The 15416-nt window shown below is 38.1% G+C and overlaps 1 protein-coding gene across 1 annotated transcript in view; it reads left to right on the top strand.

The window, feature by feature from the left end:
* Positions 1-10799, top strand: part of LOC146489085 (uncharacterized) — a 311447-nt gene extending 300648 nt beyond the window's left edge. The window contains exons 20-27 of the mRNA XM_085105827.1: positions 692-994; positions 1324-1793; positions 3620-3714; positions 4484-4640; positions 5479-5545; positions 6786-7057; positions 7866-8025; positions 9053-10799. Of these exons, the coding sequence (XP_084961953.1) occupies positions 692-994; positions 1324-1793; positions 3620-3714; positions 4484-4640; positions 5479-5545; positions 6786-7057; positions 7866-8025; positions 9053-9504 (1976 nt within the window). The 3' untranslated portion in view covers positions 9505-10799. The remainder of the gene's footprint in view (positions 1-691; positions 995-1323; positions 1794-3619; positions 3715-4483; positions 4641-5478; positions 5546-6785; positions 7058-7865; positions 8026-9052) is intronic.
* Positions 10800-15416: the final 4617 nt, after the last annotated feature.

Here is a 15416-nt window from a genome sequence, read left to right as displayed (position 1 = left end):
TTTAAGAATCAAAAATAAACCACTTCGATCGGCTATTACCCTTATCATAAACATTAAAATTACATTCATCGTTGCCATTGTTGTCATTATCATCATCACCGTCGTCGTCATCGTCTCCTCGTCTTCGTCGTGATCGTCATCATCATCCTCATTATCTTCATGTTAATCTCCGTTATCATCATCATTATCATCATCATCATCAGGGTTGTCGTTGTTAGAATCAATGTTATGGTCATAGTCATCACGGTCTTCTTCATCATCACCAACAACAGCAACCACGACTGAGGCGAGCACAAGGAGCTGATTCCGTAAAGTAATCATTTCGTTAGACACATTTGTAGGGCCTCGGTAGGAAAAACTGCCATTTAGGTTTTTTAAAAAACGCCATTAAGAATCTATGGAACAGAATAGAGCCGGTAGTGTAGTGTTTCTACTGTAGGCACATGAAAGGGGTACTATTTTCTATGGAAAGTGTATCAAAGGGTTACGTTTTCCTTCAATAATTAATGGTATATAAAAGAATAAGGATTTGAACATCGGGGCAGAGCCTCCTCCTGGTATAAAACTTTGTTGATGAGCGTTCTATTTCTCTACCAAGACTTAAGAATCCTCGTATTTGCTAATGTGTATAAAATGTTTAAGGTATTTTCTTTTTTATCAACAATTTTGATGTGTTATTTCTTTTTCAAAGCGCCTGATGAGCCGCCACAGAATGTTAGTGCAACAAACTTGACCTCAGAAGCCAGCATACCCGTCAGCTGGAGCCCAGTTCCCAAAGGACACGTTAACGGACTTCTGATGGGATATTCCATAAAATATCAAAGAATTTGGACCGCTGAGAGAGCAGCACTTGACACAGAGGAAGAAAAAGTGACTGTAGAACCTAGCAAAACGTCTGCTATTCTTCAAGTTCAAACATATTCAGTTTACAGGATTAAAGTAGCTGCGTTTACAGGAAGAGGAATGGGACCATATAGCGAATTTTTGTATGCAGGTGAGCCATTTCAGTGTGTAATAGGATTTGTGCTACGACCTTAGGGAGACGTTCCAACATCGTTGATCGACGTTTTACTCGTTCAACAATGCTGGAACGTCAGTCACGTAAGTTACATTAAAATTATTGCTTAAAGATTATAGATCAGTTTTTAACCATTATAATAATTACCGGAGTAGCTTAAAGAACTGCTTTCAAATATTCACTATGCTGTGTTTGTCTGAACAAATAGTACGTCTCCGCAATACAAACGTAATTAACGTTCTTGTTTATAAATTTCAGTAAAGTAAACTTATAATTACTGCATTCTGTTTATCTGACATCATTAGAATCCTGCCGTTGTCCCCCAGTTCTCTACACAAACTTCTGGTCAGCACCACCATATCTAACAGTGAACGAAAAGGACGCGAAAATCGAAGGAATACTTAGCGGGATCATTCCAGAAATGGTTCACGCGGCTTGCGGGATTTGTCTCGCGTATGGTGAAACCAGAATCGAGGTTACAAAAAATGGCAAAGGAAATCGTTCAGCTAAGAAAGGTGTCTTGGAAGTCCTTAACGACATCGATGATGTTCCACAAATCAGTTTTCCGATATACGGCAACAAATACATCACAACGTATTTGGGATATTATTCTTACATTAACATTGTGGAATCACCTGGAGTGGCGTTCATTGCGGCTAGGAAGCCTCCTGGACAAGCTACTGAGGAAATAATAACGGCAGTATTAAACACTGTACCTCTGATTCTGATGTTAGCATGCTTTGTTTATTTATCTGGATTTATTATTTGGCTTTTGGTAAGTAGATTTTACTCCCGGGAAGCAGGGAGAGGGGAAGTGGTAAGGGGGGGGGGGGGGGAAGTAATGAGTAATCCGACCCTGGCAGTATGCATGGTGTTTTTCACATGACTCCTTAGTTTAATGGCTTTAAGCTCTTACGAGTCTACTGAAACTCAGTAGTAGCTATGGAGCATCCGAACTAGTAATCGGAAGGTCTTGTGTCCGACTCTTTTTCCGAGTACGCCTGTGTCACTGACTGAAGAATTCATCTATCAAGATCACTCTTGACATGAAAAAGAATGGGAAATTCATCTATGACCCATTTAATCGGGGATACTTTAATTAAGCAAAACACTTTTAAAAAACGTTCATTGTGGTGTTCCTTGTAGACTGTTCACAGTCCCCCTATTTTTCCGTGGGATCCTCGACGGTACGCTTCGTTGGAGCTGCCGCCATCTTGGTTTGTAAAAGCGAGCGCGATCTGGGGAGAGTGTCTAGACTACCGAGGGGAGGGAAGCGGAGTTGGGAGGCGGCAGGAAAAATAGGGAGACTGTAACAGCTTCTCACTGTCTCGTGTTCGAGGGGCGTGCCGAAACTTTGTCGCCTCGACTAATTGAATCAACTAAACTAGAAATACGTGACTCGTAAAACCTCGCGAAGCTGGGGCTGGGTGGAAAGCCCTCTTTACTCGTATTGTAGCATCAAATGAGGAGATTAAAAGGTTTCTGAACATGGCAACTATTTTGATGAGCATGGTATTTTCGAGGTTCCACAGGCTAGTTTGCGGTTGAAAATCTATTTCTGACGCGACGAAATGTACAACGTGCGTGAAATGCTATGTTCCTTGAGAGTTTTATTACCTTTTTAAAGGCAGATTTGTGTAAGTTAGAACTATTCAATCTGTTCGTATTCCTAAGTTAAATTTTTGTTCAAAAAAAAAAAAGGCAACGTGTCTTATTTCCAATTAAATTCCCGAACAACAGGACTTATTTAGCGCTTTTGATGAAAAATTTTCTCATCTGAAAACCAGAGGTTTTATTTATTTATTTATTCATTTATTTTGCCACACAAAGAAATTACAAAGAAAACAAAATAGAATAGTTTAAATGAAGTTACAAAGAAAAATTGGCGATGAGACTGCGAAGAAATTAGAAAGCTTATGTGTGATTCGGCCTCCGCAATTAAACTAAGTTGACTAAGTTTGAATGAACTTTTTGCTTGAAAAACGCTAGTTTTCCTTCACTATTGAATTCTAATTTCTAGATTGGACAATGCCTTCCGAACAGATCACTATTCCTTCGAAGCAAACTGTCTTTTTTCAGTTATTATTAATGATGAAGTAGAATGATGGTCCTTTTTGTAATAGGTCGTGTTTAAAGCGGAAACATAATTTTTTGACAACAGACAGAAATACGAGCTCTTTATACACTCACCAAAGCGATTTTGTTCCTTGCAAACACCTCTCTTACACAAAATATTAATTTCAAGAAATTAAGACTTTTTTCTAATTTGTTACCGCTTTTGATTATCCCAGCATCCTTCATGGGTCTCGGCCGCTTTAATCATGACTCATCATTAGTGATTGCTTGGAGGTCATAGGAAAAGATAGCTAAGTTTTGGCTCCTCCAAGATACCTACTTCTTGTGACGTCACCAAAACCCTCCGTCAGCCAGAACATTGTAACTAGCTTTAGTTGTGAAAAAAAATTGATGAAACTAACATAGAGGAGCTAATGTTATCCAACAATACTAACAATTGCATCCAATGTGCGTTACCTGGTTAATTAAATAAATAAATATAGTTTTAACAAACCGTTTTAAATCATCACAAATTTTCCTCTTTAGGAATCCTCTTACCACCCTGACGAATTTCCCCCAAGTTTTTTCAAAGGTGTTGGTGAGGGAATCTGGTGGTCTTTTATTTCAGTGACTACTGTTGGGTGAGTAAATCAACGAGACCGACAAGAGATAATTGACTGTACGATTTGTCGTCCAATTTGTGTTGTTATAGTATTAATGGTTTCGAGGTTACAACAGTGCATAGAATCTTCTTTCTCCTCCTTGTCCAAGGTAAAAAGAGTAAGATACGCCATCACAATTGCTTTAACTCAATAAGCAACGAAACCTACTTTCCCTTTGGCTTCCCTGTCTTTGTCTTCCAGCTTTGCAGCACCCTTTCCCCTTTCATTGTAATTTCGTCCAAAAGATCTCCTAACTTCCCCTTTCTTCTTTTACCACGATGCATTCCAATTCCATCTTCATCTTTCACTAAGGAGTATAAGTCTGATTCAGTCTACGTACATGGCTTGTTTTATTTTATCACTGATTCTCTTGAAGTACGTCATATCAATGATTGTTTTGTTTGCTAAACTTGTGAATACCATTCAGCCCATAGAGACAGTAATGTAGCCTATTTATATGTTAACTGAATATCTGTATTTTCTTGTTTATTCAATAGTTACTTTACAGAAGAATCGCAATATATCCAGCCGTACATGGAACCCTTCTCGACCACGAATTCGTCCGCATGCATGAATGAAATATGCAGTAACTAGTAACTGGTGAAACAACTTAATGAAATAAAAGAATCAAGAGAAACAATGTTTCTCTGTTCACGTTAGCAGAGGCAGGGGGGGGGGGGGGGGGAAAGGTCGAGATATTCAAATTGAGAATTCTAGTGTAATTATTCTTGTGTGTCTTTCTTCACAGGTATGGTGACCGGGTTCCCAAGTCCATACCTGCCCGTATTTTCAGTGTAATATGCATATTAACTGGACTCGTTACCATCTCTATTCTGATTGGCACAGTGGCCACTTCACTAACAACTATTACTTTAGAAACGGACATAATTCTGTATGGGACGAAAGTGAGTTGAAATAACACCACCAGAGTTGCACGCTTGGCAGTTGCAAGCTGTAAGATAGGAATGAGGTTTTTGTTTTTCTAAGCCGCTAAACTGATGATGAACGTTCAGCGATTATTTTATTTTTACATCAACCTTTTTTATAAGTTTTTCTTCTGAGTGTCGTATAAAACGAAAATATAAATATTGTTACCAATAACAGTAAAAGAATATACAAGCCGAAATATTTGCAAATGACGTTAAGTGAAGGAAAATGCTTGCGAGCAAGTCATCACTGATCGGTTCTAGCTTGACATCTTGTCGGTTGAGAAAGTATGAAATGCCATATATGGGATGAAAAAGTAATTAAGTAGCATCATTCTTTAACCTTTAACAAATCGACGGCAGTTTTCTATGGTCTATACTCTTATAGACCATAAAATGACGTAAAAAAATGTTCTAAACTCAAGTGGAACCACGAGCCGCAGGCGAGTGGTTTCACTGCCAAGTTTTGGACATTTAATGGCGTCATTTTATGGTCTATAAGAGTATAGACCATAGAAAACTGCCGTCGATTTGTTTTTTACAATAACATGGAAAACGTACGAGCAGAATTGGCTATTTTTTTCGTTGAGAAAGCGCGCGCGTTACATCTGACGTCATTTTTATTGTCTGTACTTTTATAGACAATAGCTACGAGCCAATCAGCGCGCAGGAATTTGGACAGTTATTGTAAACGCATCATTGATAAAACAATCATTTTTGTGTAATTTGTATAATTAGTCGGTAAAAATATTAAATGTATGTTATTTGGCCATTACTTGCGCCGCCAAGGATACAATAATTTTCCTTTTCTTTTTAGATCGGAGCTATTCAAAACTCTACAGAATATGCTTTAGGAATTCGCAAGAACGCAAAGATAAACACAGGTAATGAATGGCTGATGTCATTGAACCTTACCATTGCTATAGTTAGTACACATCCACGGGAAGTTCCAACTATCGTACCGTGAAGGATTTGATATCCCGTTAAGAGACACGTGCATTGAGGGAGGGTCAACTGATAAAGAGGTTAATAGAACTACCGCTAGAGATTGTACGCTTAGACGAAGGAGCAGATTTCATTTTGTGAATTGAGCACAAGGGTTAGAGGTTTAGAGGGCTAGAGGTTACATGACAACAGATATAACACAACTAGGTCTGTCACCAGCACGAGGTACTCGCGCCGGACTTTGGACATTTTTTAAATTGTATTAATAGCAAACACCGTCGAACTCTGTGGTATGGCTTTTAATTTCTACGTCACAAAGTGTTTCCATGACAGCAAGTTGGAAAGTACTCTCCCCTCTCAGGCTCAGGAAGTCAAAGAAAGCCCTAGCTGAACTGCGTTAAAGGCACTATCTCACGGGAATCTTACCTTTTTTTGCCCAAAAACTATGGTGCAAATGGAACTATGTACCTTTCATCGTTTACGAAATACTCTTAGAGCACAAAGAGAAATAGTTGAAGTGATCTTCGTAAAAAAGGAGCAGACCAAAATTATTTTGTCTATTTTTTCCAGAACACAAGGAAAGTTTATGCAATAAAGAATTGAAAAATTGTCAAATACTTGTGAAATGTTCGTGGCTAGTCTGACGGGGCGTTTCGTCTCGGCCAAGAGACTCTTAAGAGACCTTCAGAATTTACAGACAATCCGTTAAGCATCAAGCCCAAAGTCCCGTTCGCAAATTCAAGATGTTTGCAGTCTGGCCCTCTAGGCGGGGTGCTCAACGGATTGCCTATAAATTCTGAAGGTCTCTGAAGAGTCTTTTGGCCGAGACGAAACGCCGCGTCAGACTAGCCACGAACGTTTCACAAGTATTACACAAGGGAAGGCCCTAAAAAAAACTAGCTAATTTGATGTTCAAGATGCAATTCAACTCCATCCCCTTCATCCGTGGTCAACGTCACTTATAAATACTTTCAGTGCAGTATTAGTAATAGGGATTAAATTGTGACAAAACTGGACTATTATTTTGAGGGTTCTTTAGCTTCTACTTTGACTTCTAGCTTTACTAAAATGGTCGCTTTAAGTCTAATTATACACTAAGCCACATTCATCGAAGCTGGAACTGTGACTGAGCCCCAATCGAAGTTAATCTTTTCCCGTGTTTTACATGGTTTATTGCAGAACGCAATTACAACAGCTTGGATGAGATTCGGTTAGCGTTGGAAGAGAGGGAAATTGAAGGAGCTCTGTTAGACACATACATAGCTGCAGAGAATAAAGGAATGCTTTTAGATGATCGAGTCTTCGTGAAAAAGGTTTTTGATTGGCCAGTTGGTTATGGAGTGGTGCTATCAGGGGCAGCACGGAATGTGGAACAAAGATGTCGCGACTACATCGCCTTGCATATCAGTGAAATATACAAGATCATAGAGAACAAGACAAAGACACTTGAAGTAAGGACCGTTTTCTTATTTTCAAATAAAATGCCCGGTATAAACCTTTTTCACGGTAACTTAAAATGTTGACGTCGGACAGACAGGTAACGAAAAACCATCAACATTTCCAGAAAGAGAACCTTCAAATTAGTAGAAAGGCGAAGTTTGATAGTCTTATCTTTTAAAATAGCGAAGATGTAGTTTGCACACGTTTTGTAAGAAGACGGGCAAAACTTGCTTGTTATCATAGCAATGACTATAAAATTCTCACACCTAACGAAACTTATATCTTCACTGTTTTAAAAGGCAAGACTCTTAAATTTGGCCGGTTTACTAATTTTAAGCTGCCCTTTCCCATCAGTGCAATAGTTTTACTTTATCTGGTTGACGTCAAAATTTTAAATGACCGTGATAAATTAATGTCAAAGAAAAACTTTTTAGCCATGTACCGTAATCAGATTTTGGTAAACTTAATGTCGCAAGATGGTGCTCAACTTTTAGAACTTCATACTTGAAAATTTTCCATATGATTACGCTTAACTAAGTTATTGTTGTGATCAAATCTTTTTCCTCTGAACAAATAATTAGCGAAAGGAAAGAAACGCTGATGTGAACCAGTTATCCGCCAATATCAATGTTTTCAAAGCACAACTAAAAAAGTATCTCAATACTTTAAGTTAAATGTAGCTCACATGGTTAAAAATGTAAACAACGGTCACATTTTTCTGATTGAAATAATGTACTAACGGGTTGTCGCTCACCCTATTTTCGTTTATCGATCTTTAGTATTAAAAACAAAAACATTTGTCTTTGCTCGATTCCACAGCCTTCAGGTGGAGTAATAGAAACAAGTACAGGACTGTTTGACAGCGGTTCAATGATATTTCTTATGACAAATGCTTCTCTGCTGGGTCTCTTATGCGTGGCTTTCGTAGCAGGACTTTCCTACCACTATGCAATTATATTTGTTTCCCGAAAGAAAAAAGGTATTTGTCAGCTTGTCAGTTTTCCTCCGTGTAATAATGACTTTTATCGTTTTTAATGGAACCGTTCTGTCATTGTTTTGGCCTATGGCAAACCCATCTAGGAAAGCGGAGGATAGTCCGTTTAATATATCACATGTGTGGAACTGATTAAAGTATACACAGTATTTGTTCAGTTTCTTTTCTGCAAATAACATTTGAGTTTCATTATCCCTTGCATCACACGCACAAAGATCATATTCATCGTTCCATCTACCCGGTCAGCAAACCACCCGGCCAGAACGCGTGCCCGCTGTCCACCAGCCCTCCATACATCCAATCTTACAATCATCTTACCATCCCTCCTTCCTTCCGTCCGTCCGTCCATCCATTCAGCCAGTCTTCCATACACCCAATCTGTCAATCATCTTACCATTCGACCATCCATCCGTCCGTCCGTCCCTCCATCGATCCAATCATTCCTCCGTACAGTACTCATCCTACCCTCTTCCATTTAACCACTTATCCACCCGTTCATCTATTGATTAACCCAACCAACCGTGCGTCCATACGTTCGTGTACTTGTCTGACTATCAGTCTGTTTTAGGCTCTCTGTCTGTTTGTCTGCCTGTTTACCTGACTGTCTGTAGAACTAGAAGGCGAAATGATATCCATCTTTCAAAACAGAGATTTAGTCTTGGGAAATGAACTTTCGATTTTTTGGAACATTCCTTTTCAGTTCTCTTCCACAATTAGAAAGTACATTGCATCGGAATAATAACTACTTTGCATCAGACTTGAAATCAGTTGAGCCATGTAGTTGAAATTGGTAGCTATAATGCATTTTGTTTTAGGTTTTAGGATTGTCTTGTTCAAAATTAATTTTTAATTGTACTAGTATTTTACACAAGGCTCCAGCCTCGCTGCTTGCTGGACCACCCTTGTATAAATGAAGTTTTTCTATCTGCTATTTTTCCGACTGTGTATCTTTTTTTCTTCCTCTAATCTACCTGTCTGTGTAATATTCCCATTTGACAACATTTTATGGCAGATATAAGAAAGGCTTCGCCAACTAAATTTGGCTACAAAGAGTCACTTGTGAAAGAGATGAAAGAGCTTGTGGACTCCTTCTACTCCAACATGTCCACCAAAATCCTGAAAATGAAAAAACGCCAAGTGAGAAAGATGACTGCGACAAATCTAATAGATACGACGAAAGATGCCAAGTCTAGTGACAATACCCACGACTCTTCCTCAACTACGCCTGGCAGGAATCCAGCATATTCATCCATCATGAAAGCAGGAGATTCGTCAAGGAGACTCGTCCATAGTGTCACGGTCAATAGCATTCTTCAGCAGTCTCAGGAGTGGCCACTTCCAAGTTCGGATCCTTTACATAATTGTGAAGACACTGCAAGTATCGACAGCGGTTGTCCTGCAATGGAACGCAATGACCAGCGTGCCAGTAGTTCCAGTAATGTTATGTTCAAATATATTTCTTAAACATAAGGTATTTCAAAAATGAAAGTATGGCTCAAATGAACAATTCCTCTTTCACGAATTGCTTTAACCAAGGGAAATCAAATCTTATTACTCCCTGACCAGTACTGAAACATTTTAGCATACTGCAGTACACCATGATGTTGAAAGAGTTATTACGACTTTGGAATTGGAGGAAAGATTGTAGGTCCTGAAAAATACAGGGTTAAATGCAATGGTCAAGAAAATAATCTCATCTTCAATTCTTCGAGAGCTTTCACTAAAATTTAAGATGTATTTAGCACTTTAAAAGTTACCGGTTATAGAAAAACACAAAAGTCACCATTTTTCCCCCCACGCCTTTACGAGGGTGGTTTTACTTCCAAGGATCTACACTGTGAACAGGCTCCAAGTGGGATATCCCAGACAGCGCAGTCTTCATTTTCTCACTGATGAAGAGAAAGTAGCCCCGAAACGTCTGAGCCTCCTAAGGAAGTATCAGCGCCCAAAGAAATACCAACTTTAATCGCAACTTTTATCAGTGGCGCTACACCATATTTTGATTCTATTAGCGCACTTTATACCCCGCTCGGGAGCCTGGCCACAGTCTGTCAAGAATCCAAATTGCACAAACCCAAGAGAGTCAGGTAAAGCTAACTAGAATAAGGGAAGGAAGGAGTTAATACTCAAAGGTAGCTATTTGTCTCACTGGACCTTTGATGGACAAGCTTCTCCGTGCTTTCTCTCCTGATCCCCGAGTGTAATTTCACTGGTGAATTTGGCATAATTTGAAAATCGATAAAAAATTATATTTGGACTAGTTTAAATATTAGCATTTGAAGTTACGTTAAATTCAGGTTTATTCAATCAAATTTTTTCTAGTTGTCTTAGTGCAGTGATGGAAATTAAGTCCTCGCAACTGTACAAAATCAAAAACTCAATCCCGGCTTCCAGCATCAGGATGTATACACGTCGTTTCTGTGCGCAAAAAGGCCTTTTCTGGGTCAGGTTAGAAGTACTAGTAGTAAAAGTGCTTGCAGCAGCAGTATTAGTGGTTTTACAGGTGCTTGTGGTAGTGGTAGTGGTAGAAGGGTACAAAAGTATATACTACCAAATTAGAAAATCACACTCTCTTTGCTTCCTTTCCTTCTATCATAAACACCAATAAACAAAAGCCACATTACGTATTGTTTATCTTGGAGTGCTCTTAATTGAAATCAGTATTGTGGGAGCTACGTCTTGTGTTAGCCCCGTTTAGAGTTTTCTTCCGCTGATTCAATGTAAAATGATCGGAGAAGATTATAAAAAGAACTGTTAATCACTGAAACCTCTTGTTATGTTTTTTAAGCAATAAAAACGATGTGATAACCACTCCATTATTAACTATTTTGGCGATGCCGTCTTGAAATTCTGATACGTACCCTGGGATAGGGACTAGTCATTCTCTGTGAGGAGAGTTTAGAATTCATTACAAACAGAGCGAGAAAACGCTCAAAATTGTAAGCAGTGCTTAATGGGGGCTTTTTAAAATGTGCGGACACATGTAAAAAAATGGAAAGGCTAATGGTTGAGGTGGTTGAGGTTTTGTTGTCTGCTTAAAGGAATGTGCAGTTTTTTTTTTCTAAAGTTAGGCATGCACTATGTCTACACTATACCGAATAGCTCTTGCGCCGGCACCAAAAACATATCGGATAGCAAGGGCAACGCCGATTTCGGATCGATTTTTATGCCGGAACGATGCTGCGCTTCTCCGGCCTTGAAAGTGAATTGTCACATATCGGATATCGGATCTCCAAAACTCTGCAACTATAAAAGCTATGACAATGATGCCGGGAGGATAGATAGTACGTCCAAAAATGTTTCCTTTAACAAATTTGCAACCATCTTGGATCCACCGTCTTGGATTCCTCAAAACTTCAGGGAAGCACCTAAATTAACCAAAAAGTAATCAAATCAAACAAGGAACACTAACATGAGCTTTTAAAAAAGACCAAAGTTACAGTAAATAAGTAATTTTTCTTCATTTTAAAAGGATTTTCCATTTTCTGAAAATATAAAGCCTGTTCAAAATTGGTTGCCATGGTAAGCTCAAAGTCAATGAACACTTACCGACCACATAAAATTTTCCAGGTAATTTTCTGAAAAATTCCTGAAGTTTTATGTCCTTTGCGCACATATTAGAAAAAAATTATTCCAGTTGAAAGTCGCGTACACTGATGATGCAAGCTTTAGTAATGGGCGAGTGAGCTGACGCAAAATGATAAAAAAATAGCTAACAAGTCGACAATACAGCTCAAATTACAGCCCTGGAAAAGAAACAGAAAGGCATATCAAAGAAACAATTATCTTTAATAATTTCATAAACCGAAATATAAATATTGCTGTTCGTGCCTTGAAAGACAACTGAGGCTAGTTGTAAATTTCTCAAGAAAATTAAGACATGCGTCTGTAGTCATTTGCTCAAAAAGGCAAGGGGGTGGTCAATCTTCTAAAGATTTAGCCTTAACGTCGTAAGACTATTGGCAGCGTTGTTTAGAAATGTTAACATATTGACATACACGACGTATGTAAATTAGGTCACGTGACATGTTACGGCTGCAAAATTCAAGAAAACATTTGAGCAAAAATGGCACCACTTTCTAATGCCTCCTGGAGGCTGCCTGTAGTTTTATAACTTTGTGGCTATTAGGCACATCATTTCTGTGCCTGGGCCATTTTAAATATTCCGTCAATTTTGATATTGAATGGATAATTTTACTTTGAAGGGACTGGGCACAAAAAAATTGTCGTTTATTTTCAAAATTAAAAGGAACATTCAAAAAGCCTGAGCACAGAAATGATGTGCCTAATAGTGGCAAAGTTTTAAAACTACGGGCAGCCTCCAGGAGGCAATAAAAAGTGGTGCCATTTTGCTCAAATGTTTTCATAAATGTCTCGGCCGCGACAGGACACGTAACCTAATTTGCATGCGTCGTGGATGTCAATATATTGACATGGCTTGTTCCAGTAAAAAGCGAAAGATCCAAGCCTTAATTTTCTTGAGTTCATCCAATAAGTATGCATATGCATCAAACGTTTAGCAAATATTTCCTCTGCTCTAAAGTCCACGCATGCCAAATAGCAATCTTGGTGAACGCAATTATTGTCTGTGAAATTGTAAACCTTAATCTCAATTTGTTGCGTTCCTTCGGTGAAGTTTTCTAAACACTGGCACAGAGGTTTCAAATAATTTGTTGTAGTTGGGGCTCAATTTTGACGGACAATTATGACAAGTTTTTACGCAGTGACAGAAACCATGTATTTGCAAAAACTAAAGAACCTGACTTTGTAGCCTTCACCTCTTTTGTTGTTGAAGTTTTTTCTGGTGAGTTTCTATCCCCTGTGAAAATTTCAAAAGATTTCACAGAATGAAATTGAAAAGTATTAACATCAAAGCGTAAACCACATTGACAAACGCCTGTGTTTGAATAGTTTCAACACAAGACTCAAATGGATTATTTTACCAGCGAGTGTTCAAGGACACTGTTTTATTCTTGATTATTACATTTTGGGTGATTTCAATGAATTGGTAGAAAGAAAACCAGAGAAAAATGCGTTTCGATGTGTAAACATTGCGCGCTATATTGTAAGTGAAAACCATATGGAGCTACGTTAAAGTTTCAGCAGCAAACGTTTTGGCTCTTAATTTCCTTTCACCTACCTTGACATCTCCACTTGAATTGATAACGCCAATTAAACACTTGAAACCGTTTAAGCAATTGTTTTAGCAAATAAAGAGGAATAATGAAAATATGTGTTAAGGAGACGAGGGCGAATTTTCAAGTACTTTTTTTTCTAAAGGCAACATCTTGGCTCCGTTCCGTCCCTGAAGTTGTTCTTTGCCTCGCTGCTTTAACAAAATTATTGCAGGAATGTAAATTTGATTTGCAATTGAAATTAGAAAATCCAGCTGCATTTTAACAAAGAAAAATAAATTGTTCTCGACTTATATTTTGAAAGAAAGCACAGTAACAGGACCAGTTTATTTGCTTTCACACATCCAACGGGCTCCACTAAAATACCAGACAAGACTAAATATATCACTGACATACGGTAAAATTTAGAGGAATTGCAGAAATGGTTATCGATTGACTCTGGTTAAATCATATTTTACCAAAAACACACTTCAAAGCCCTTATACATCTGGAATAAAACGAAATACATTGGTAAGAAGCGCGTTAATAGCCGCTTCTCCAGAGAACTTTGTTTTCAAACTCAGCAATGCAGAAGGGTAACAAAATATTGTCTCGTCTTACTTAGCAGTATACAAATAAGTTGATTGTTTAGATAATTCAAAATATTTCTTAAACATTAAATATGTGAACGTTTTAATACAAGATAGGCCAAGATTGTTTATTTATAAACAGCTGGTCAGACGAGTAATAAAAGGCTTGAAAATGGATCGTTAACTTTGACTAGTCCTTCTTCGATTAAAATAAACCGTTTAATGTGTTTTTCAAGATCACAATAACTATAAAACTATTACGAAAACACAAAATAAAGTTTAAATGAAAATGAGGGGAAAAGATAAAAATACTTTAATGACAACCAGTCAATTTTGACGAAATATTTTCATTGTCTCAAAGGGAGACTGGGCCTTGCTAAGGGGTTAAATGCGAGACGACAACGAGAGCCACGTGACATTAGGATGGAAATTGGATACCAGGTTACCTACCTCCAGATATTTCCTTACAATTTCTTAATTTGCGAGGAAAGAGTTTCTCTGCAAAGTATGAGAAATCGCGGCCTTTGGACTAAAAAGGCTCTGTGGCTGCTGAGAGATGAGTAATTATTTACTACTGATGTCACGTTTTCCGATAAAATGTCGTATATAAACTGACATTTTCACATATCGAAGACATGTCGCAGTTGAAATAAGTAAACGATTTATGAACTGCAAGCTATAAATACTATGCTATGGACATTCCTAGCAAAACGTAAGCAGCTCAGCTTAGCTTGGAAGTGTTAACCTAGGTTTTAAATTTTCCTATACATTTTTGCACACAGGCGTTAAGATTTGTGTATATATTTTCTTGGAAAACTCAACGCGGTTTCAATCTTCGAAAAGGAGGTTTTTCACGAGCATAAATAATTACTCACCTTCCAGCTCAAGGGAATCATTAAGGCCCAAAGACAGTGATTCTTGGGGCGACCGTCTTACGTTATTGGTCTACAGGACAAAAGAAAGAGCAACAAAACAATGTACCGAGTCAAAAAACAAAAACAAAAAACAATGTAGCTGCAGGTAATCGGGTCCAGTGAAAATAGATCTTAGAAAAGGTGCAGAGGTCTACTGTGCCGGTTCTCACACTTTTCTGACGAACTCATAACTAAGGCAAAACAATTCGAAGGAAATTAAATGTATAAGAATAATTAACCATAGCCTGCCTATACAAAATGGCGTCGTTTACCGTACGTGGCAAGGTTTTTTCATCCCCGTCTGTGAAACTCGATAGTAACGGTCAAGGGGGCGCGAAGACTACCTAAAAGATACACATGCAAGGTTTCCAGTTCAAAACGATTTTCAACCCACTTTAATTTGTCTCCCAAAAGATATATTCAAGAAGACAACGAGTAAGTTTATTTCTTTAATTTTATTCAATTCCGTTCGCAGATTACAAATACGGGTGCATATAGATGCAGTTTACAAATAAGTGTGTGAGGTTGCTATGGTGTATTGGCTCATTTGGAGCGTAAAGGTTCACAGAAATAACCTTTTTACCATCAACAACAGTTTCAGCAATAACAAGCTACTATATTAATCTTAAATGAATTTTTAAATAACCTGCTATGGGTTGAAGCATGACTTGACACTGTTTAGCCCCATGTCGATGATTAGTTTCTTGCAAGAAAACTGATATACGATTGCTGTTGGTGAAGCCATTAAAGAAATAATT

This window comes from Pavona decussata, unplaced genomic scaffold (genome assembly GCF_977016875.1).
Source record: "Pavona decussata unplaced genomic scaffold, jaPavDecu1.1 SCAFFOLD_6, whole genome shotgun sequence".
NCBI lineage: Eukaryota > Metazoa > Cnidaria > Anthozoa > Scleractinia > Agariciidae > Pavona > Pavona decussata.
The sequence above is the reverse complement of the archived record's forward strand: the minus strand, read 5'-3'. Positions and strand labels throughout refer to the sequence as shown.